At 40.5% G+C, this 26004-nt stretch overlaps 1 protein-coding gene across 3 annotated transcripts in view; it reads right to left on the minus strand.

Moving 5' to 3' along the window:
* STK32C (serine/threonine kinase 32C) overlaps positions 1 to 22928 on the minus strand; it is a 225026-nt gene extending 202098 nt beyond the window's left edge. The window contains exon 1 of one of the 3 annotated variants that reach the window (XM_030570519.1): positions 22454 to 22928. In XM_030570519.1, coding sequence (XP_030426379.1) covers positions 22454 to 22538 — 85 coding nt within the window. In that variant the 5' untranslated portion in view covers positions 22539 to 22928. Of the gene's footprint in view, positions 1 to 22151; positions 22299 to 22453 lie in introns of those variants that run through there. The other 2 variants (XM_030570516.1, XM_030570518.1) reach the window with 2 other exon arrangements.
* Between the last annotated feature and the right edge of the window lie 3076 nt (positions 22929 to 26004).

Raw genomic sequence — 26004 nt, forward strand, 5'->3', positions numbered from 1 at the left:
GTATCCACACTGGTTCTCCTTGTCAGCAATCCACTTTAGCTGAACACCATCCCAACTTCCTCTGTGCATTTATGAGGCCCATCACAATGGATGCAGGTCAGTCTAGATGGTTACCCAATGTCCTTTTTCCTTACATTTGCAGCACATGATTCCACTGGCTGAGCAGACTTCTGTCCTTTTCCCATTCCACACCTGCCACAATTCTCCCCAGAGAATTTAGGGCCCGCTCCTACTCCCAATGAAATCACTGGCAACTTTCCTATTGACTTCTATGATGGAGGATCAGAGCCTAAATGCCCTAAAGCAGCATTTTTATGGGGCTGTCCATTTCCCATGGGGAATTTTTCTTTGCTATTACTTTAATTATGCTTCCTTGCTGGATGGCTTGCAATTTCACTAGTTCATACTGCTGTTGCTGTTACAGAGTTAGCGCCATAATTTTTCAGAAAGTTCCTGATTAAAATCTCAAATGATGATGACTTTCTTACTGATAAAGTCACAATTCTTTCCTTATAAATGACTCTTATAAATGCTTCTTTATTGTCAATGGATTTTGTGCCCTTTGGTAAAAGCTCCCTTTTCATATAGTACATTCCTTTTTGGAGTGGAATGGAATGCTTATCAAGCTTCATAAAACTGATGGCACAGTTATTCTTAACTCCTTCTTCAGTGACGGTAAGTGAATTATAAAACACTTTCAAGTTCACTCTCCATTGCATAAATTAATGAATTGACCTGTACTTCAGTGCTCTCTATCTTTTAAGCTTCATTGCAGTTCAGAGTCTGGTTAAGTTTTACTTCCACTCAGTCTATTCAATGGACATATCAAACTGAAAATAGGGTGGAAGGTTCAACATTTGTATCTTATCTTCCTCTTATTTAGGGCTTGGCTACACTGGAGAGTTGCAGCGCTGGTGGTGGGTTTACAGTGCTGCAACTTAGTAACTGTCCACACCTGCAAGGTACATCCAGCGCTGCAACTCCCTGGCTGCAGCGCTGGCTGTACACCTGGTCTGCTTGGGGTGTAACAATTGCAGTGCTGGTGATGCAGCGCTGCTCATCAAGTGTGGCCACCAAAAGCGCTGTTATTGGCCTCCAGGGTATTAGGAGGTATCCCAGAATGCCTGCTCACAACAAACTGGAAGAATGGCTGAACTCCGAGCTCACCTGAGCTACTTATCTAAAAAACAAACACAGCTCCTGTTTGCTGGAGCGAGCGAGCGGAGGCAGGCAGGGGAATTGCTTTGGAAGGTTCACAGCTGTTTGCTTGAAGACAGAAGTCACACGGCGGGGGGTGGGGGCGGGGAGTCCGTGTTGAGCAGCTGCTTATGTGGTCTGAAGGCTATTTAGGAGTGCATAATTTGCATTTAGTGAATAAGAGAGGGGTGGGGGAAGGGCTCGAAACTTTTAAATTGATTGCAGGTTGGTGATGTGTATGTTCCAGTCCTTAGAACTTGCAGCAGGGAGCTGACAGATCCAAGAATCCACTCTCTCTCTCTCCCCCATGTTCCCCCTCACCCCGCTCTTTTGAAAAGCACGTTGCAGCCACTTGAACGCTGGGATAGCTGCCCACAATGCACCACTCCCAACAGCACTGCAAATGCTGCAAATGTGGCCACACTGCAGTGCTGGTAGCTGTCAGTGTGGACACACTGCAGTGCTTTCCCTACACAGCTATACGAAGACAGCTGTAACTCCCAGCGCTGTACAACTGTAAGTGTAGCCATACCCTTAGATTCAAAAGAAGGTAATTTCTGATCCTGGTAAAGAATCAGTCAGTTTCTTCTAACTCCCAAGAAGAAAGGGGTTAGAATAAGGAAACCAATATTATCCATAAAACTTTTCTCTCTCTACCTTAAAGCAGAGCTTCTGCTTAGAACACTTCCCAGACTTCTCCTGCCAGGCTTCCTTTCACAGATTTACAGAAACAGTTTACACATTCTTGCACTAGGCACTGAGTAATGACTCCAGCACCAGGTACATTGTATGGAACACTTATTTTAAAGGTCCTAACAATACAAACTCTGTTTCAAACAAATGGCACATTAGAATCATCCATCTAAGAAAATTAGTATCATGAGAACATTTCCTATCTAATTATTCACAGTGGGAAAGTATCTTTACCTCACTTCTAAAAGATAAGAGAATTACTTCAATGTTGAAATGTCTTGAAGTTCCAGAAATGAACCCTTTAACCTCCTTGGAAAAGAAGCACTAAGTCTGTCATAAAATATTTACTAGCAGCTCAATCCTTCTCTACCTTAGGGAAAGGCAGACATGAAAACTCACAACTTTCTTAGTCTTGGGGGTGGTGTGTGTTTTTAAACAGCTGAACACTATTTTTAAATGTATATTCTGTGTGCATTGTATATCACTTACATTGGATTTTTTTTTTAAATGGATAAACTTCAGCCTCCTGGTATCTGCACACATTTAGTGCCCACAAAACAATGCATTTGCCTTTTTTGTCCCCAAAGATGAATTCAGGGTATCAGTGATTACACATCTAACTACTTTACTTGCACCTAGATCTAGTAATTTAAAAATAGAAATACTGAGGTTTGCACATGCCGTTTATGGCAAGCACAAGCAGAAAATGACATGACAGATAACAGAGGATAGAAGCCCTAAAGGCATTTGATTAAAGGTCAGATTTAAAGATCAAAGAGCTAGGAAAACAATGCTGATGCAGGATTGGACTGAGAAGAATTTCAAGGTAGAGAGTAGCTAATATGCAGAGTTAGAAACACTTTTTTTTGTAGGAGTTATATAAGTGTTTGGAAGAAAAGGATAATTAGTGAGCGGGCCAAGTTCTGAACCCAGAGGTATCCAGAAGGTTGCCAATGAAATCATCAACAGTATTGCCTGAGAGCCTTGCATGTGCATCCAAAAGCACAATTTGGATCATTGTGGGAGTACAATTGCTTAATAGGAGGTATCTGGATACATTTTTGGTCAATTAATAAACCATATGTGCAGTCAGATGGACTCTACAGAATTCTGAAAATCATTAGATAGTATTAACTGAGAGAGAAAAATAGCACATCCAAAAATATGAAAAATATATTTGAATAAGATGTATATTGCAATACATTTAAAAAATATACATATACATTTTCCAGTCCCTATGGTGCACACTGTATGATTCATTTAAAAGAATCTACTTCAATACTTTTTTTTTTAAAGGATTTCACTGAAAATGTATGTACCTAAACTGAAGTTAGACGAGCATAGAATAACCAAAGCATGGCCCTAGAAAAATAATAGTGTCTATTCTCATGCCTAGGCCCTAGTCATGTTTACAAAATGATAACTTTAGTTAATTCTAATCTTATGTTCAAAGCGCCAGATTGGTTCTGTTATATCAATGTAAATCCAGACTGGTGTTTCCCCATATTTATGTTGGTCTGACTGAGATAGTTTATAGCCCACAATGTGTATATTTTAAGTCAACCAAAATGATTGATTTTTTTTCCTGGAAGAAGAAAGGAGAGAGACCACTAATCAGAGTTTAAAACATGTTTGCACTATGCCAGAATTATTTTCAATTACCAAACCATCTGCATGTAAGTATTTCTGCATTATTCAAAGCACTCAAAAGAACTCCCTATTTTAAATTGATAAAAGATAACACTGAAAAGGAGTAGAACTGGTCATTTTTAAAATATTCTTTTCTCAGAGAGCTGTAGCCATTTTATAAGCCCATCAACTGACTCCAAGGGGTATAGGCCTCCATTCACAAAGGTACTTGGCACTAAACTGTACATTTCAGTGCCTAAATTCTAGTTGTAGGCTCCACTGCAATCCACAAAACTCCTACGGAACGCTGTAGGCTCTTCACCTCACTTGGTGCCTAAGTTTCTGCCCCTTCTGGGAATCTAAATGCCTGTCTCCCATCTAAGCCCCAGAGCTATCCACAAACCAGGAAGTGACAGGCATTTGCCCACCTGTCTTGCGTGTAGGGCCTGATCCAGTAAATGTGCTCAGTGGCAATTTACTGGATTGGCTCCCATTCAAAATCTAGGAGAGGGGTGCCACCATTCACCTTAAACATACTTTTAGCACAGTGGTGAGACCACTCAGCTGGGACACAAGAGGCTGGTTTAATTCTCCCCTATCTGCCAGAAGGCAGGGAGAGAGGATTTGAACATTTCCTAGGGAGAGAGGATTTGAACAGAGGGTCTCCTACCTCTGAGTGCTCTAATCACTAATCTATGGAATAGTCTGATGTGCAGCTCCCTCAGTCTCTCCTGTTGAAGCTGTTCCACTGTGGATACTTAGTGATTAGGCCAGAGAGTGAGTGGGAGTAACTGACTCTGTATCCTAGTGGTTCAGAAACCCAACTGCAAGATAGGTGACCCAGCATCTAGTCCCACTATTTCAATCAGGTGTTCACTCATTCTCACAAGAAATTATTTAGGCACCTAAGCAGGAGAGGGTTTCACTTTCTTGGATCACTAGCACAGATAGTATCAGAGGGGTAGCTGGGTTAGTCTGGATATCTAAAAAGCAACAAAGAGTCCTGTTGCACCTTATAGACTAACAGATGTATTGGAGCATAAGCTTTCGTGGGTGAATACCCACTGCATCAGACGCAACGTCAAAGTGGGTATTCACCCACGAAAGCTTATGCTCTCATACATCTGTTAGTCTATAAGGTGCCACAGGACTCGACTGCCTTTTAGCAGAGATAGGGGCCTTCCTGTAGCCTGAACTTGAGCATCTCTCTCTCTCTCTATCAGAGAGGAAGGGCTTAGCACACATCACTTGATACCCTCATAAGTATACTGGGAGCTTAAGAGAACATACCCTCCCTTTCACTTTTAAGTTAAGGAAAATCAAGGCATTGTCCTTTCCTTGATAAGTAATATAGTTTGATTTTTCTGGATTATGCCTTACCTTTACAGCCTGTGTTGTTCTCACTTAAATATTTTTTCTGATGGTCTTTAAATTAGACTGAAAAATACATACATCAAGCTACACAATTAAACACAAGCCTAGCCCACCAGAAATTACCTTTTGGGGCTGTTTCACAGTTGAGAATTCTTGGCATTCCACACCATTACCTCTACAGAAGAGTCCCTGCCTACAGCTGGCTTCACCATCATACCAAGTGTATGTGAATGATGTTGAGGTATTATACAGAGGGAACTGGAGAGAGTCCTCCAATGTTTGTCTAGACATCAGTTTTTAAAGCTACCACTCAAAGACTTTAAATTATTAGTCCCACCTATTGGCCTTTGCCTTTTCTAAGCAGTTCAGAAGGTAGCAGGCAATAGATGCTATAAAAGGCTCTCTGGATAAGTTCCAGAAAAGAGTAGTCAGCCAGGAAAGAATGACGTTTTAACTTTAGTATTTTACCTATGTTATTTTAATACTTATGACCTCTCCTCACAATCCCCACTTCTTACTCCTCTACAGTATTTATGGACTTGTCATTCCAATACAGCCAGGGTTATTGTTCTGCTTTGAAACAACAAGAAAAATTACCTGTACTCCCAACCCACAGCCATTCAAGAAGGTCATGGTCAGAAAAATAGACTGCAAACCAAACTGATAAATATTTTTAAAGATTCATAATTATCTGGACCTTGAGATACAGCAGCTCTGCTGATTAGAGCAACAGGCTTATTTTTTCTCCTCTTCTTTCTAAACAAATCTTTGATCAAGTAATTTACAGCACATGGAAGCTTAGCGAATTCATCTTTGACCTTAATAAATAGAATTGTGGATTTTATGGCAGCCTTAGGCACCAGTCCATAGTTTTCTAATCAAAACCCACATTATTTCATTCAACAGAGCTGGCAATTCCTGCTAAGCTGAGGTCAAAAGGAATTATTCTTTGACTCTGTCACAGGGTGAGCTGTCCCTTTAAGGGTGCTAGGGCTCTGCCTCAGCTGGGCCAGGTTTAGCTAACCTCCCCAGCTGAAGAGAATGAAATCAGGGATCACCTGATGGGAGTATATGACTAGAACCTAGGCTTCACAGAGAGTATATGGGCAGCCTAAACTTAGTCTGAGAGAGTTTAGGAAGGGAGTCTGCTTGGAAAAGGGTAGGTGAGAAATTTCCGGAGTTCCTAGGAAGGAGAAAGAGACACCTGCAAGAAGCAGGAGGCTATTAAGGGATAAGTCTCTGGTGAGATTCCTGACCTGTAGCAAGAAAGAGTCTGCTTGGGGAGAAACCCTAGACTGGGAAGCTAGGGAAACCTATTATAAACTGAAAGGACTAATGCAGCTTGAGTAGATGATTTGTGTTTTGAACTTTGGTCCAGATCTACTCAGGTATTTAGGCTCCTAATTTCCACTGAAATCAATGGAGCCTAAATACCTGGGTGGATCTGGGCCTTTCAATACAGCAGACTTCTAAAAGAGGAGACTGCTCAGAAAATACACATAATATGAAGTCTGATTCTGTAGCAAAGAAAGGGAAACTGAGACCACAGCAAGGCCTGATGCTGGATAGCTAAGGGAAGTAAAGAAATTGAAAATCAAGAGGTCACTATATCACCAGATTTAATGACCCAAAAATCTTTGGAAAGAATTCTTGGGATGTATGTAATCTTGCATAGAACTTACCAAATAGTGAGTTACAATAATAGAATATCAGTGCTAGTTGTTCTCTGCACATAAGGTCTAATTCTGCTCTCAAGCTGGAGTAAATCAAGAGTAACTCCATTGATTTCAATGGAGTTATACAAATGTAAACTCTGTGTACGTGCCATCAGATGCACAAGATATGGAGCTCTCACACTGTATAGAGACACCAGGAAAAGAATAAGACACAAATCAATAAAGCCTTGTTTTTTGGTAAGTAATCTTCAGTCAAGGGAGTAGTCCCCACTGAGATTAGTTGAATGACCTATGTGAGTAAGGAACTGCAGAATCAGACCCATAAAAGAGCACATTGCTATACATGTTGCTTATAATTTTATAAAGTTCTACTTTTTGTATAGACTTCTTTTTTTTTTTTTTTCCCCCAAAGCCTGCCATTGCCACTCTGGTCCACCTTCAATAACTTCTTCCCTCTCTGACAATTTAATTTTTCAATTGGAAATGTAATAATGATTTTGATACAGTTCACTTGAACTCAGTAATGATGAGGCAGAGCCGAAGATGATCATCCTTCTGCACCTGTCTTTCTTTTATTCAATTGGCCATTGGTTATTACAGTCTGCAAACGAGGGACTAAATCTAGACTTTGTGTAGCACCATTGAAGTCAATGGAATTACACAGGGATGAACTTGGCCCCATCTGTCCTAGAAGATATTTCTGTGAATCTACAGAACTAGTGGGGGATTTTCAATTTGATCCAAACATCTACAAAATAAACCATTTGGCAGGTTTCCAGGTAATAAACCTGTCAAGTAAATTATGTAAAAAGATTTTCCCAACCAAGAGAAACTATATTGCTACCTAATAAAAGCTTCATGCTGCTCCTTCAAAAGCCAGCTGAGCACCCTAAAGGGAGGGAAAATGCAACCTCTTGCAAGTTAGCAGAATATAACTTTCAGAAGACTATCTTCATTTTCACTGACACTTCATTTACTACATTACACTAGGGCCCATCCATGCATGCAAAATGCCCACTGGGACTTCGATGGGAGTGAAATGTGCATAAAAACTTTGGGACTAGGACTAACGTTCAAAAGCACATCAGCTCATAAGTCACTTATGCCTCAATTTCAAAAGTGACTAAGGGACATGAAGCCTAAGTGTCACTGACTTTCAATGAGACTTAGGCTCCTAACTCACTTCTGTAAATTTTGAACATTTTACCTCCGGCTTACCTTGAAAAGGACATGAACAACACTGACAAAACAGATAGATTGATCCTCTCCCTTTAAAAAATTAGGTTGTTAAAAAAACCTCTGATGCTGAATAAATGCCAAACCCTTCAAAATAAGGGCTACGACTGATGGGCAACCCAATCACAGTAAGATTACCAGGATAAAATTCAGGGAATATATGCCCCTGACTCTGCTACATCCATGTCGGTGGGATGGGAGAAGACTGAAAATGTGATTTCTGCTCTCCACATGCATCACAACAGTAGAACTGACAGACAGAGCAGCAGAATAACATGATGGTCACACAGCGACTCCACATTGTCAGCAGATCTTAAGGCTGCGTTTATTGGTGTCTAGCCACTCAAATAAAACTCATGCTGCTGAAGTGCTTATTTTGGGGGTGTGAACGTTTTTGTGCCAGTTAACACTGAAAGTGTCCCTTTTAAGTGCATATTGAGAGTGCATATTTTTTCTTGTTAATGAATGTACATTATATACACTTTCACAACAAGAAAGTATAACATCCCAAAATGTTGTTTCCTTCGCATTACAACCATATTTGAAAGGTAATTCATGTTTTCTTCACTTTTTACTTGCATCGTTTCTTTTCCTTATTTGGCAGAGACCGGCTGGAAGGGTAAATGAAGATGGGCATCAGTAGGCTGAGAGAAGGAGGTAGACAGTATACCCACAGGTGCTGTTATAGGGCAAAAGTTTTCCGGCAGTGGAAACAGTGCTTTTAAAGTTGGGAGGAGTTCAGCTTGCAGTGTTACTGTCATTTCCCCGTTATGGAGACCAGTAGATTTATACTGGTGTAGATGAGAGGAGTATCAGATCCTTCTTGGTTTATTCAATGGGAGGAACACATATGCAGCAAATTAATCAATCTGGGTAACTGATATAGTGAAAGCATTAACTGACCCCTGGGGTGGGGGGAGGGGAGTGTGTGTGTGTGTAGGTAGAATTCAGATTGTTTTTTTTCCAGTGTTGACATGTGAATTGTGCCCTACAAAATATACTAAAGGCCAGGTTCACTGAATATACTGGGGTTGAGCAAGGTGTAAGTCAGCAAAGAATTTAGGCTGATATTTCTAAAATGAAAAGCCAGTAAAATAGCCTTGCTTCTTGCATATCTGAGCTGGTTCTGTTTCTGCAGTTGCCCTATTAGTCATTGTATTAAGCTGTATCAGAATTCCCTGCCTGTAAAAGAAGAAATAATTACTCATTACATATGCCTTAACCTTTCTTTGTGACAGGTGCATTGCTTTAATATTTCACTCTGATTACACTTTAAAAAACAAAAGCATCTGGCTCTTTACAAAACTTAACTTAAATGATGATGGCGAGAAAGAGAGAACTACTGCATGGCAGTGATGAGCTGAAAGGCTGCATTACAAGTGTAATAATAACGTATTAATTTACTGCCCAATATGGGCTAGGAGCTTTCCAAATAAATAAGGAGACATTCCCCTTGCCCAAGTGGCATTACAACCCATCTAGGTGAGACATGGAGGTGGAAGACCATAAAAACAAGTGACTAAGTGGAGATACTCAGTATGGGACTTGTGAGTCCACCTTCATTTTTTCTTCCCCTCTCTGTCTTTCTCATCATGATGACTTCATACAGGTCAGGATGGGGACAGGGGGAGAGCTAGGATGAATGTGCCTACTAGAAGCACATTTTAAGCTGAAATTTGAAAGAGGTGAGGTTTGAAAGAGGTGAGGATGGAGAGAGATGGCAGACCATGTCAGGAGAGAATTCTAGGCACAGGGGGATGCATAGAAGGAAGCATGAGAAAAGAATGGGAGAATGGTGTGCAGTGGCTATGATCTGGGTGCTCATATTAGTCTCAGGCAGTCTGATTACATCCTAATAATATTCATGTCCCTATAAGGTCTCCTACATAAAGGGAAAAAATAATTAAGAAACTCCATCACATTCCTATTGCAGAGTTCTTGATTCATGTTTCCAACAAGGTAGGGGTCAGGGTCTTACAGAGAATATAAGAGTTATGGCTTTAAATCCTTGTGAAGCCCAAGGGTCCACAGAGAAATGAGGCTTTGTTCCTAGACCCCTTTAACAGTTGTTCCCCAAGAGCAGCTATATTGCAGAATAAGAGGCATAGAACTAGAACTATTAATGTACATTTTAAAGTGCTTTGTGGTGTTTTCAGACCCTTCTGATTGTGTGAACTGCTTTATTCTCAAGTTTTCCTTAGTTGTGCTCCAAATATCACAATATTTTAAAAACAAAAAGGTCTCGTTTTCATGGAAACCTTCTCCAAAATGTTCCTTTCTCCACCTTATTCCTGAATTTTTCCAAATATATTTTTGAGATATATAGAAGTGACAAAGTCTGGAAAACTGAAGAAAATATATGTAGGGCTGGTCTACACTGGGAACTTACATCAGGCATAGCTACATGGCTCAGGCCAGGTCCACACTACAGCGTTAAATCGATTTAAACAGCGTTAAATCGATTTAACGCTGTAACCGTCCACACTACAAGGCACTTAAAATCAATTTTAAGGTGTCTTAAAATCAATTTCTGTACTCCAGCTAAACGAAAGGAGTAACCCTAAAATCGATATTCCTAAATCAATTTAGGGTTAGTGTGGACGGATATCGAAGTTATTGGTCCTATTCTTTTACTGAGCTACCCAGAGTACACCGCTCCGGAAATCGATGGTACCCTGGGACCATGGACGCACACCACCGAAGTAATGTGCCCTAGCCTACGTCCACACTACAGCTTTAAATTGATGTTAGTAAAATCGATTTTATAAAACAGGTTTTATAAAATCGATTTTACGCGTCCACACTAGGGCACATTACTTCGGTGGTGTGCGTCCATGGTCCCAGGGTACCATCGATTTCCGGAGCGGTGCACTCTGGGTAGCTCAGTAAAAGAATAGGACCAATAACTTCGATATCCGTCCACACTAACCCTAAATTGATTTAGTAATATCGATTTTAGGGTTACTCCTTTCGTTTAGCTGGAGTACAGAAATCGATTTTAAGACCCCTTAAAATCGATTTTAAGTGCCTTGTAGTGTGGACGGTTACAGCGTTAAATCGATTTAACGCTGTTTAAATCGATTTAACGCTGTAGTGTGGACCTGGCCCTAGTGTGGACGCTTAAAATCGATTTTATAAAACCTGTTTTATAAAATCGATTTTACTAATATCGATTTAAAGCTGTAGTGTGGACGTAGGCTCAGGGATATGAAAAATCCACACCCCAAGAGACATAGTTATGCCGACATATCCCCCAGTGTAGACAGCACTAAGTTGATGGAAGAATTCTTCCATTGACCTAGCTATTGCCTCTCGGGTAGGTGGATTACCTACGCCACAGGGAGAACCCCTCCTATCCGTGTAGGTAGTGTCAACACTGAAGCACTACAGCTGCAACAGTTTAAATGTAGATATATCCTTAGATTGCCTCAAACTTGATTCTGATTGCAAGTCAGTTATGAACAGCTCAGCTCTGGTTCTGTGGGTAGGATTAGGACATCAGAGGAAACTCAGTCAATTATCGGACAATTCACTTTAGTTTATCTGCATACTACAATCTTATTGGTAAAAATGTGGTAAACATCCTTATGGATTTTTCCCTGTACTCTGTCATCTAGTGAATCAGACATCTCCTGGCTGTCATATAAACAGCAAGCTAGATTTTATAGCTGAGGCAGCTTACCTAGCCTTGACATGACATTTTAAATTGTTAAGTAAAATAAAATCATTTTTGTGCTATGCCATCCTTAACTGGAGTTTGTTGATCTCAACTAGCTCCTTTAACACTGATTTTTTAAATGAATATATCCATTAAATATGTATGTAAAATGAACATTGCAAAAACCCCACTGTCTGCTCTAGTCTTGGCTGTAGTCATGTATTAAGCATATTTCACAATTATTGAAGTTTTGAAGTACACATTTTTTAAATTATGTTATGCTTTATATTTCAAGTTGATAAATCAAATACATTAAACACACTAAAAACCGCATGATGATTGGATGAATTACATCTGTCACAATCTCTCCGCCTAGTCCTATAGTCCTCCACCAAACATTGTTCAAAACTGTCCTGAAATCAAAACACAGTTCTGAAAAACATCTCTGAAGTGTTTCTCCTGTTTTGCTGCTACTTTTGTGTTTCATTAGTAAGCAGAAGCAAAGAATGATATTGCATACTAGGCATCTACCTGATAACTGTCCTCCACTTATTTCTGAGTATGCAAAACTGGCAAACAGAAACATCAATGCTGGTAGTGGTAATTAGAGCTGTAAGCAAACAGTGCTTTTCACACAATGTAAAAAAGCAAGATCTAGCCCCAAAAGGCTTCCTATTTAAGGACCTGATCCTGTAAAGTGCAAAGTTTCTTTGCCTTCTGGTTCCTGAGCAATTAGGATGCACTTGGATTACATTTTTGCAGCTTTTCTCCACAACTGTGAGGACCAGAAACTTATTTTGAAATGCCATGATCAATTGACTCCAGGAGCTGGGGCTTTACAAAAAACACCAAATATCACAATACTCATGATAATACTGTCAGTTGGTAACACAGCATGATGTAGCTGCTCTCGGGACAGAGCTGTTGAAGGAGTCCAGGAACAAAGCCTGATTTCCTTATGAATCTGCAAACTCCATAAGCGTTTAAAGCTACACCTCCAGTGGCTTCAGTTTCTCAACACCTGGCTGGAGCAGATAGGATCAGATCCACAGGAGGATTTAGAGAGCATATGGAGGTGCATAAGGAAGAAGAGTGCAGATAAAAGTAAAACACTTGCAAACATGATTAAATCTACATACACCCCCGGATGATTTCTCAAACCACTTGAGTTTTTCTCCCAAGATTACTACAAAGATAGAATATGCTGATGCGTATATAAACCTATAGATCATCAGCACCTTGTTCAAAGTTAAAACGGAGATTATTTTAAGCACCTTACCCCATGTTTTGCAATTTCATGTCTGTTTCCATGGGGATTGGAGCAGCACTGTAGCAGCTGGCAGCAAGGCCATTAAAAGTACTATAAATTTCAACTGTGACTGCCAGTGAGAAAAGTAAATGCCATTTTTTTCAAACACTACTTTACAGACTTTAAGCACCTTTAGGGTCCTGTAGACTCCTAAGTGTTTTAACTTTTACTAGACAAACAGTCAGGAAAACACCATCAAGATGCTTAATGCTGCTTCCCTTTACACAGAAATAATTATTGTGGAATGATGATATTTCTCAGTCAGAGCACTGATAGTCTTCCATGCAGCTAGACTTTTCACAAATTAGATTTTAACTGCAATTTTATATTTCTATATAGATATGATGGATACAGGAGAGAGGATATGTGGTGTGGTATAAAGGTTTGACTGCCAGAAGTTTCAAATGGCTGCCTTCCTCAGGAGAGGAGAAAACCATATTTAAAGATTGCATTAAGAAGTTAAATCTAAGTAAAGTTACTAAGGCTGAGATTTTCAAAGGAGCCAGGCACCCAACTTCCACTGCAATTCAATGAGATTTGGGAATCTAACCCCCTTGGTCTTCTTTCAAAATCCAAACCTATATTTTTCAATATTTAAAAATGGTTTAGCTATTTCTGTGATAAGGAGAAAAGGCTCATTCTCAGTCATCCCCATCCCCACATATTTATTAAAAAATCTGTACAATTGTGGTAGACAGCAAAGATCTATAATGTTCAAAAGAAGAGCTAGCCTCTAAGGAGATGAAACCAGCTTAGAAGCACTGCTGCCTCCCACTTCTTCTTCCACCTACAAAGGCAGGAAATCAAATATACGGGATATGCTCACCAGCCTGACATTTCTAGCTTCTTATCCTAATAGACAATCATTATTCATTTCTCTTTTAATTATTCCAGTAAGGTGGATTCTACCAGTACTTCCTGGCTTAAGGAATTAAAATACTGATTGTCCTTTGAGGGGAAAAAAGCCCTACATTCTATATAACCTAATTTGAGGATTATTCCTGTAGTATTGACTACAGTGAAAGCTTTTCTGAGAAGACAATAAGAGTTGTGCCTGTGGAATGCATGACTGAGCTCTTTATTAGACAGGTTAATTTTGGTATAAATAAGATGAGCAGGAGACAAACCCAATCTTACCCCTCATTCAACTATAAAGGTCCCAGGGATCAGTAGATCTGTGATCAGACTCAAGAGCAAGGCAATTCCCAAGTGTAACAGAAAACGTTAAACATTAAGGGCTTTAAAAGCCGTTAGACCAGTTACAATTTCTAATTTCAGTTTGTATTCCTTGGATGTGGTACCCAAAAGACAAAAGCCTTCATACCTAATAATTTCAATTTAAACAAAGGAATGGACACTAAATCCATTACACCAAATGTACTGATATGTCCCTGACTTTCTTTTAGTTAGCCATTTTGATGCTGTTAGAGAAGCCAAGCCAGTTCTTCTTTAGTTCATTTTTAGATAACTTTAAACTAAAACACTGTGACAGTGTGGGGAGCTAGCAGTTAGGCTTCAGTCAGCGCCCCTGGAGAAAGCTGACAGGGATGTATAAGCTAACTGGCTAATTAGTGTGGGAGACTGGGTGAGCCAATTAGGCCATCAGCTGAGGGGTATAAAGGACATAGGAAGGGAGCAAGTAAAGCTGACTGAGCTCAGTGTGAACAAGAAGCTCAAGGAAAGGACACTTCTATTTTTCCCTGGCCTTGTGGGAAGGGGATGAATAGAGAAACATGGTAACCATGTTGTTGAATGGGACTATACTGAGAATGGGAACGTAACTAAATCACACAGAGTTGCTACTCTACACAGTGAGTCTGAGAGTAGTTCCTACAGCATCTGAGAATGGAGGTGGAGTGTGCCCTGTTCAACACAATAAATACTGTTAATTTTTATATCTCATTCTGTTATAGGTACTGCAGGCAGCACCTCCTATAGTTAAGGTTGCCCAATACTACTACTTATAAAAACCTGTCTTTAGTTGCTTATAACTTTGCCAAACTTTAAACATTCAAGCTAAAATTTTCCTGTCTGTCTCAGCCATGTATAAAAATACATTTATGCAATTGGTTCAGCATTAGGGGAAATTATGATGTTTTGTCCATATTAAAAATTCTTACAACTGTTTCATTGAAAAGCACTGGCTCGTCTATGTTTTGGAGCAGACACTCCAAACATGGTGGGCGGGCAGTGAGTGATCCCGAGGTTAAGGTGTGCATATTGTTTTTCCATAGGAAAAACTTCCCAAATTTGGTCAAGTTATAAGCCTTTGAAAACTTCTGATAGGTACAGATAGGAATCTGAAGCACAGAGAGGTTAAGTTCGAAGCCAGAGGTCTTGTAGAAAAATGTGATCATGTAATTTTAAAACTGTATCATAATGCATGAGCACAGGGAGACTGAATGAAGGTTGTACAGACAACCTTAATCCTGACATTTCCTAACCTTTGTGTGCTTCATTTTATAACCCACAATGTTTTTCTAACACTTTAGTGTTATATATTTTCCTGTTTGTGCATGCTAGGGAATGTGGAGTCCCATGTATTTTCTTGTAATTGTCTTTACAGTAAATCCCACTGTTTTTGAAGTAAAGGATGGAAGACTCATATTATGACAGTCCATACCCCTATGCTCACCCCTTTTATAGGACTGAGGTAAAACTTGTACAAAGTAGGCCTTATGAGGTGTCATTTGAAAACCCATGATTTGCTGATCATTATTGTCTTAGTAAAATACATGCGGCAACATTGTATATAGTTATAAGATTCCACTATGTGATATTACTGAGGCATGTTCCAGCACTTATGCCTCCAGAACTTAGGAAGCAGGGGATGTTGTTGCAACCCTTGGCTTGAAGTGGTTTCTATTATATACAGGGTTTACAGTTTGTTTCAATGGCTCTCAGCACCCCTGTCCAGTGGGCAATCACAAATCTGTTCCCCAGAGACAAAAGGCTAACCAATGCCTCAGTCAGGTGTCAATGAGATCCAATGGACCATCACCTGATTAAGTGACCACTCTTTGGCAGGAGAGATGGCATGGACCAAAAAAAAAATCTACATTTTGACAAAAAAGCAGTTTGAGGTTCTGTCCACACAGACTTTCTGTCTCCTGGGCCTCAGCTGGAGATGATTCTTGGGCAAGAGAAATGACTATAAGGGGAGAGAGAAGATGTCCCAAACCATCTCTCCCTTTCTCTTTATCCACTGAATCAACACTTGAAGAACAAAGGAAGCAGCATTAGACTGGGGAGGAATCCTGATTGAAAGATTCTGCCAGTAAGACTGTTGGAACTTGTGGTGAGAAAGACCTTTGCTTTGAATTCACTTAGCTTGTTAAATCAGGTATTAGTTGTGTTTTACCTTTTATTTCTTTGTAACCAATTCTGACTTTTATGTCTCATTATTTGTAATGACTTAAAATCTATCTTTCTGTAGTTAATAAACTTTTTTCTTTATTTTATCTAAACCAATATGCTTGGATGAAGTGTTTGGGAAACTTCATTTGCGATAACAGGATTTGTGCATATGACTTTCTACTGATGAAATGATGGACTTGATATGAGCCTGTATTGTAAGGGGGGTTCTGGGCAGTACCAGATGCAACATTTCTGGAGGAAGTTTGGGACTGGGAGTTTTTGTGTTGCCCTGCAGTGTAATTCATGAGTGGCTGGTTATAGCATTCATAAAGTATAACTAGGGGGAGGCTGTGTGTGAGCAGGTCAGGAGTGGTTGTTCTCATGGCGAAGTAATGTAAAAGGCATCCCAGATTAGAGAATTGAGGGGACACAGCTGTTCATCAGTCCAGATTGTACTCTGGGTAATGTCTCCCACACCTCATTTTTTAAAACAATTTAGAGGGGAGTAAAGCATTTGCACCACATTAGTTAGAAATCCTGACAATGTTGAGTTCATGTCAGATATAATTATGCCAATTAATAACCTCTGACTAATCTAAAATATACTATATATGGTGCAGTTCAGTTTGGGGAAGACCTTGTTTCTTGTCAGAAAATCATCACTGAAAAGCATCTCCAGATGGAAAGCTATAACAAGTAGCTAAAGCTGCTACATTTTTAGAAAACATCATAGATGCCAAACCAGTTTTCTGTAGAAATTAATAGCTCTTAAATCTAACAATTTCAGAGCAGTGGGGAAAATTGCTCCATGGATGTGTTCTGTCTGTTGGCTTTTGTAAATAATCACAAAGCATGAGGAACACTTCTTTCTTTTCAAGACCAACTTTACAGATAGCTGGAGCATAACACTGAAATGCTGTGAAGTGTTTCAAAGGTTAAACCAGAAAACATAAAATGGGATACATGCGTGTTGTAATCAAGGGGAAAACTAAAATGTGGATTTATCAAAAGCAATTGCCTTATCACTTCTATATTAGTTTGGATTAAATTCAACAACATGTTTTTTCTTGGGCTACACACAAATGTATTAAGAAATATTAGCTGATTTTCCTATTTGGGGAACAGTATCCTGGAAAAAGATTTTGGGGTTGTGGTGGATAACTAGCCAAACAGGAGCTCCCCGTGTGATGCTGCAGCTAAAAGGGCTAATGCAATCTTTGGATGTATGAACAGGAAAAACTCAAGTAGGAGTAGGGAGCTTATATGACCTCTGTATTTGTCACTGGTGTGACTGCTACCGGAATACAGCATCTAGTTCTGATATCAACAGTTAAGGGAAAGTGTTGGAAAAATTGGAGAGAGTTTTGAGAAGCACCACAAGAATAATTAAAGGATTGGAAAATATGCTTTCCAGTGAGAGACTCAAGGAGCTCAATCTATTTAGTGTATCAAAAAGAAGGTTAAATAATAACTTGATCAGTCTATAAGTTCCTACATGGAAAACAAATATGACAGTCTAGCAGCCAAAAGAATCATAAGATCTAGTGACTGGAATCTGAAGCTAGACAGACTTTCAATACGGCATAATATTTTTTAACATGGAGTGTGATTAACCATTGGAACAAATTACTAAGTGTTGTGCTGGATTCTCCATCAGTGGACACTTTGTAAAATTAAGAATAGATCTTTTCTAAAAGAGATGCTCTGGTTCAACCACAGCTATGGGACCTGAAGCAATAATTAATTCAAGGAAGTCCTATGGCCAGTGTTATGCAGGTAGTCAGACTAGATGATCACAATGGTCCCTTCTGGCCTTAAAATCTAATATTCAGGTTTCATTGGAGGAAAAATTTAAACTTTGTATTAACTGGCAGAATGTACAACGAGGGAGGGATAGCTCAGTGGTTTGAGCATTGGCCTGCTAAATGCAGGGTTGAGAGCTCAATCCCTGCAGGGACCATTTAGGGATCTGGGGCAAAAATCTGTCTGGGGATTGGTCCTGCTTTGAGCAGGGGGGGTTGGACTCAATGACCTCCTGAGGTCCCTTCCAACCCTGATATTCTATGAACATTTGTGTATTTACAGTAAGCTTTCACCTTTGATTTTTAGACAACTATGTCTTTAATTCATCATACTTGTCATATATACAATTTTGTCATTAGAAATGTATCAGTCTACTTTTTGCCCTTTTTAAAAAGAAAACCCTGACAATTGTGATAATATATGAAGAATTACTGATGACATCTCACATCAAATTGAAATATTAATTGACTCTTTATTTCAGGAAGTAATCAGAATGTCTTAAGAGATCTCCATAGCAACCATGCTGTGCCAGTAAATATGAGTGCACCAAAACAACACTGTAATTGCTCTGAATATACTAACAAGCAATGATGGAAAAAACAGGCAATACTAAAAAAAACTTGTAAATGTTTATACATCTATTCTATTATAAAAACACTGCTTGTAAGTACCCTTTTTATTCATAATCACTCTTTAGCAATGTTTCCTCACTTGGAAGGATTACTTTTCTCTTTAAACATACAGAGTCTGATCAGAAAAATCCCTTCTAAACTATATTGTGAGGCTGACTTTCTAAAGCATTTTACAATTATCTTACTCATTGCCCTTGTTACCTCTTAATATTCAAAATGGGGCACAGTGTGTTTCTATGGTTCCAATCCTGCAGCTGCCTAAATCAAAAAATTCTAGTAGAGCTCATGGGAGTTCCATGAACATAGCAGCCACATAAGCAGGCCCATACTCAGCTAATCGGTTGAAAGTACTAGGTTTTACTGAATTTTGCAATATCAGTCCCAAAACCACTCTTACATCCCAGTCACATCACAACACTGCTTAGTAATTAGTTGTAATGTTGTGTCTGTAGCATTCTAATAGTTATATTCTGTACTCCTTAATAATATGAAAGAGATGCCAGTGTTGTTAATTCTTCAATGGCTAGTAAAGGCTTGTTAGCCAATAACCACTAGCTACCTTTTTAATATAATTTTCTCATACTTGGTAGATCTTATAGAGTAGTGGTTTTCAACCTGTGGACCATGGAGCCCTGGGGCACTGCAGACTGTCTAAGATTTCCAAAGTGGTCTGCAAACTCCATCTGAAATTTGTTAGCAGTATGCAAATGAAAAAAAGGATTAACAACCACTGTTTTAGAGCAAAAGTAGAGCCTCAATTTTGACCTCACTTACACAGGTGACATCAATAGAAATTCATAGAATCACAGGACTGGAAGGGACCTTGAAAGGCAATCTAGTCCAGTCCATGCACTAATGGCAGGATCAAGTATTGTCTACACCATCCCTGACAGGTGTTTGTCTAACCTGCTCTTAAAAATCTCCAGTGATGGAGATTCCACAACCACCCTAGGCAAGTTATTCCAGTGCTTAATCACCCTGAGAGTTAGGAAGTTTTTCCTAACATCTAACCTAAACTTCCTTTGCTGCAATGTAAGCCCATTGCTTCTTGTCTTATCTTCAGAGGTTAAGAACAATATTTTTTTCTCCCTCCTCTTTGTAACAACTCATGTAAATAAAGGCAAAATTGTGACCTGAGGGTTCACAATATATACATAATAATAATCTGAACCTAATGTATCTAGTGTGAAATTCTAGCCCTGCTGATGTCAGAAGGAGTTTAGCCATTGACTTCAATGAGCCACTATTTCACCCTGACAATGTTAGCGGTTATTAACGAGTTTATAATGATGTAAAACATTGTCATATACAAAGAAAACAACCCTTGCTGGTGTGCTTGAAAACAGTTATTCAGGGTGTAAAAGAAAATTAGGGTCATATTCTGGTCCTGATTCATCAAGATACTTAAACATGTGCCTAACTTTAAGCATGGGCTAAAAGTTAGTCATGCACTTAAGTACCTTTCTGAATCAGGAGCGGTGCCAGGGTTTTTGGAGCCCTAGGCGCAGGGCCGGCTCGCTGGTCCCACGGCTCCAGTGGACCTCCCGCAGGCATGCCTGCGGATGCTCCACCGGAGGCACCGGACCAGCGGACCCTCCACAGGCACTCCTGCGGAAGGTCCACCAGAGCAGTCTGCCGCCCTCCCAAATCCTGGCACCCTAGGTGACCGCCTAGGTCACCTAAATGGAAGCGCCGGCCCTGTTCTGAATCAGGACCTTTGTGCTACCTTAAACCTATTAAACTTCATTGGAGCTCCATGAGGTGTAAATCGGTGAAGAATCTGGCCACTAGAAATTCTTTGAGATCAACAGTATTAAGATCTGGAACAATATTAAACAGATATTAGTGATGAAGACAAGCATACAGTACTTCAAGATGACTTAACATTCAAACTTATTGTCCCTCAAGGTAAAGAACTAATGTATGATCATCTTAACAGAAGTGAATGTAATTTTATGATATTGCACTCTAACTTATACTCACCATTGTCCAATCTTCTGAGCTTTGCTCTTGTTATTCTGCGACTACCATGAATGTGTCACCAGAAGCTGAAGCTTTATATTTTTAGTTATAGCAAAGAAGCCTCATCATTAACTTCTGTTTTCCTTCTCTGTTCTTTTAAATGAGGCATTATTTCTTATCAACAACTATCCTATCTTTACAGAGGACCTGCAAACCCTCTGTGTCAGTCACTCCAATTGAAATCAATAGGATTTCCATATTTGAATGACCATGCAGGATTGGGTTCTATGTATGCTCATTCTTGCTTATCACACTGCATGCAAATAGCAATGGTGAAAATCACATTGCCCAGCTACTTAACAGAATATGTGTTTATCAGATGTGTCAGCTTTGAGTACTTAATCCATCCTTTTATCTGTGAAAGCTGAGATAACAAGACTGAAGTTAGACAGTACTCCTAGATCCTGTAAATTGGAAGTCAAACTTGTTCACGCTTTGGTCCTAGATTGAAATGACAAGGTAGTGCTGGCCCCCCTCATTGTACCCAACCAGATTTCCAGCAATCTCTGCGCAAGACCTTCCTGACTGTGAATCTCCCACTAGGAGAGCTCCTCTTGTGATGGGGGTGACGAAAGACCACATTACACTCTGTGATTCAATACTGCCAAAATAGCTTTTCAGTTGGAGACTGCCCCCAAACCAAATCACTAGAAGATAGTGGAGGGGGGTGGTATCTAGATAAGAAAACTACTCAGATGAGGTGAACAAAGCACACTCCATTCTGCCACCTATAGTGCATATGTATGTACTGTAGGCATTGGTTTAACAAAGGAAACATTCATGTTGGTGGCTTTGTGAAAGCCATTCCCTCATATGGCCAATAACACCAAGAAAATATTTCCTCATATTCTAACATCCAAGTTTATGATACTAAAACTGCGTCAAAATGCTATCTTGGAACTATATTTGTTGCCTTTCAGGTTGATGAAGCATATGCAGAGTTTTTTGTGTCTGTTACATGCCCACTTCCTTTTAACTTTTGATTTTTCCATTTAAATCTTAAAATCACTGTACCACTTCCCCTCTCCTCAGACAGGTAAACATGTTCTGCGTGCTAACAACTCAAGAGGGAAAAGCACAGCACCAATATGAGACTTTTACAATCTATGGACAGAAGGCTCAGACAGCGCACAGATGAGAATTTGGGTTGGGGAGCAATCTATGATTCACACAGGTTAACTTTCTCCCCATATCCATGGGTCTACTGCAAGATACTGTATAAATTATAGGTTTGCATATTATAAATGACAAATCCAATTACCGCTAAAGCAGAACTGCTTTCTCCAGCACCAGTTAGGCAACTAGAAATTCAACAGATGACCCACCACGTGTGTGCACGCTAGGAATTCTGCCGTATCAGCTGCATACATCTTTTGATCATCTCTCAGCCTAGAGAAGTAAAGTGGTGTCGTTGTGACATTTTCAACGGTAGACCTTATTTTAGTGTGTTTGCCTTCCCTCTTGTCCATTGTGCACTTACTATCAAACCATAAGCAGAAGTTTGCTTTACATAAACACCCCCTCAACAGAATTTAAAATCGTTTCGTTCACACACACACACACACCTCACAACTCTTTCTCTAAGTTCCTGGAGCCTGTCTCTCGCCCAGACAGGTGCCTGCAATTGACTAAAGAATGTCCCGTCAGAAAGGATCCGTCCTAGCTCTCTTCACTCACAAAGCAGAGCAGATCCCTGTGAAATAAAAGTTGCCTTCCTCAACTCTCGGCTGTGACTTGCAATCACCCTCGGCGCCTGGGTGCGGGCCGAGCCGGGAGGCTCTGGGGGTGCACCTCGCTAGCCTTTGACCGCCCGGGAAACGACTGGCGGGGGCAGCCAGGAGCGGGTGCGGGACCGCACGGTACTCACCATCCTCCTTCTCATCGAACACGGGTCTCTTGGAAGAAGAAGTGGTCGCTCCCATCCTTTTCTTCCACTTGCCCCAGTGAAACATTGGAAGAGGAGGCGAGCTGGCATCCCCTGGCGCCCGGTGATCTCGGCAAGCCTGGCGCGGCGGCGGCGGCAGCGGCAGCAGGCAAAACCCCTTCCAGATGGATCTGTGCGTACGCGCCTCCCTCTCCTTCCCTGGGCGCCTTTCCTCACGCCTCGCTCGCCCAGGCTTTTGTCTGTCCGGCACGCATGGCCCTGGCCGCAGAACCTGCCGCTGGCTGCACACGCCCAGGCGCCGAGGGGAACTGCTGCCTCTGCTCCCCGCTGGGTCCTGCCCTATCGGCGGCTGCTGCAGCCAGAGGAGCCCGCTGGCGCCAGGGGATACGACCAGCGGCAACAGAATCAAGCGAACCCCTCTCCTCCTACCGCTCGGCAAGGGCAACGCAGCCCCAACCCATGGGCAGCCCGAGCGTGCGGGGCCCTAATTACGGCTAGGTGGCGCCCGAGCTGTGCGAACGAGGAATTACCTTTAACCTTTTGAGCTCAGAGAGATGCTGACTTCTGTGGGTGGCTTTGATATAGGGAGAATTTAGTGGGAGCTAAGCACATTCCCCCCGCCCCATTGCGATTTGAATGGTAGTCAGGTGTTCCATAGGGGGTGCGAATAACAGCTAAGGAACAACATTTTTCTCCAGCACGGTGTTAACAAGGAAAAACAAGTAATGGTAATACAAACATGAGCACCACCACCACTCTTCAGACTTACCACTAGTAACTGGTGGAAGAAAGTCATTGGGTGTTTTGGTCATTTGCTTACTTAACTTTCACACCCATCAATGACTCCACTCTTTTTTTTATGGTGTGCTGTGAAAAAAATACACAAGTTCAGTATGGACTTTTCTTCCCTGCAACCGTAATATCATACTGCTTTACAGTCAGAAGCTACAATCTGCTCAGAAATGCAGCAAAAGGTCCTTTAATAGGAAGAACAATGTTTAATTACTGTTTAACAGACTAATTTTAGTGGTACATTACTATCAGATAATTGTATATTTCAAGCAATTTAAATACTTAATGTAGTGCTCACATTGCAATAATTTCCCCAGTATATTATGTAGATACAGTTTTTAAAAGGCTGCATTGTTCTTAATTTGCATTGCTAATTAATTTAGTGGTTTTCTAGTCTCTTGTTTAACTGTACATTTAGGTTGCACTCTGCATAGAAAAAATTTGTTCACGATATTATGGGGAAATTGTACTCGGCATGTATGTTAGACAAGTTTAAACTTCATCATTGGTGATTTTCAGAATATAAAGATATTGTTAGATAACTGAAAACAAAAATTAATATTTTCTGGACCTGTAGGAACACTCAGATATCCTGTTGTCTATTTCTTTCTTTATTTCCCCTATACTTGTAATTTGATGTGCACATTCTGAACTCAGATAACTCTCAGAACAATCATATCCATTTGTTTTTTCCTGCATTTTGATGATGAATGTTCATCTAAGTCCTGATCCAGCACAGCTTTTAAACACGTTTAATTTTAAGCATGTGAGTAGCTCCACTGAAGTCAGTGGGACTACTCATGCTGGATTGAGACCACAGAGTCTAATTCTTTCTACTTATACAGACCTATCATCTACTGATGTCCAGGAGAGTTTTGCTTGATGGGTCAGAAGTACAGGATCAGGTTTACAATAAATGTCTCTGGTGCCATAGTGTACTTTAGATGTATATTCTCACTTACTTTGTTTAGGCCATTATTAACATCAATGTAAGTTTTGCCTTTGATTTCAATGGGAGGAGGACTGAGGGTTTTTTTGCACTTCTACTCACACAAAGCTTTAAATGGAGCAGGATCAGATCTCATATATGTAAGATCTGCCAGCATAATTACAGAGATTTTTCTTTTTGCAGAGTGAAATAGACATTGCTATAAGTGTTTCAAATCAGGGCCTCACTCCTGCACTCTTTACTCAGCCAAAACATCCATGGATTTTCTACTGGGAGTTTTACTTGAACATGGTGTTTAGGGTTGGGTTCCAACCACTATTTTAATTGCTTTATTGGTGCTTTTAGGAAAACAATTCAATTGCTTACCTGGAATAAGATTATCCATACTCTGAATGGTTGTTGGAGGGTAGAGGGAGATTGTTTGTTTTTCTTTTTTCTTTCATTTTGATTTGGAACATGGCGTTCTTCACTCTTTGTACTTCTACCCCGGAAGTATGCTGTGCCATGGCAGTGCCATCTTTCAGATCAGATCATTGTCCTGATGACTATGGTTATTAAAGAAAAAAATATGCCATGAGATAAGAATAGGAGGAACTGAGTTTAGACGAGTTACTCCGGATTGACACTAATGCAGCTGAGAGTAGAATTTGGCCCATTAACCTTGCCATATTCCAGCTTGATAATTATGTTTTGCTTATCAAAATTCCTGCTACAGTTTCAAATGGCAAAACAATATTCTGTGCTTCCTGCCCTAAACCAACATTTGAGAGCACTACTTGGAGACTAGAGATGTGATTTATTTGTTTATTTATTTATTTATTTTAAAGCTCCATTGAGAAATATTGCATTTAGATAGCAATTGAGAGGGGCAGAGTAGAAAAATGTCAGATTTTGCTACAGTAACAGTACCACCTAAATAAAGGAGTTGCCACTATACTTTAAACTGTTTTGTAGTATTGCTGTTTTCTTTTAGACACAAGTTCCTCTTACAGGTGAGTTCTGCCACTGACAGGTGACTATATTTCACTAGCAGGTGAAGTGATGCCTATGTACATGTAAAGCACTTTGGGATCAATAGTGTCATATAAAAATTATAGTGACTCCCTCTGTGGTCTTGAGCACCGTTAGATGCTGATTCTTATTAACCTCTGGTTTTATACCAGTGTAGCTCTACTGACTTCTGTGGAGTTGCTCCTGATTTTTACCCTAGCATAAGTGAGAAGACAAGCCAGCCCTCAGTCTTTTGCCTCAGTTTTCTCACTTGTCAAACAGACGATAGTGAGTTTGATTCTCCACTGTATACAGCTTGTGTGGTCATTAACACCTGTGCAAACTTGATGCAAAATGCATTAATGCGTCAATGCATTCTAATTTCTCTCTGGTTTTTGCAGCTTTGTGGCCACATGTTGCTCTCAGATCATACATGCAAATATGTCAATTAACTTCAGTGAGACCTGTGCCATGAACCATGACCATATAGAGCAGGGGTGGGCAAGCTCTTTGGCCCGAGGGCCACATCAGGGTTGCGAACCAGTATGGAGGGCTGGATAGGGGAAGCAGTGCCTCCCCAAACAGCCTAGCTCCACCCCTTCCCACTTCCCGCCCCCTGACTGACCCTCTCAGAACCCCTGACCCATCCAACCCTCCCGCTGCTTGTCCTCTGACCACTCCCTTCCGGTACCGCCCCCTATCCAACCCCTCCCCTCTGCTCTCTGTCCCCTAACTGCCCCAACCCCTATCCACACCCCCACCCCCTGACAGGCTCCCTGGGACCCCACCCACTATCCAACTG

This window comes from Gopherus evgoodei, chromosome 7 (assembly GCF_007399415.2).
Source record: "Gopherus evgoodei ecotype Sinaloan lineage chromosome 7, rGopEvg1_v1.p, whole genome shotgun sequence".
NCBI lineage: Eukaryota > Metazoa > Chordata > Testudines > Testudinidae > Gopherus > Gopherus evgoodei.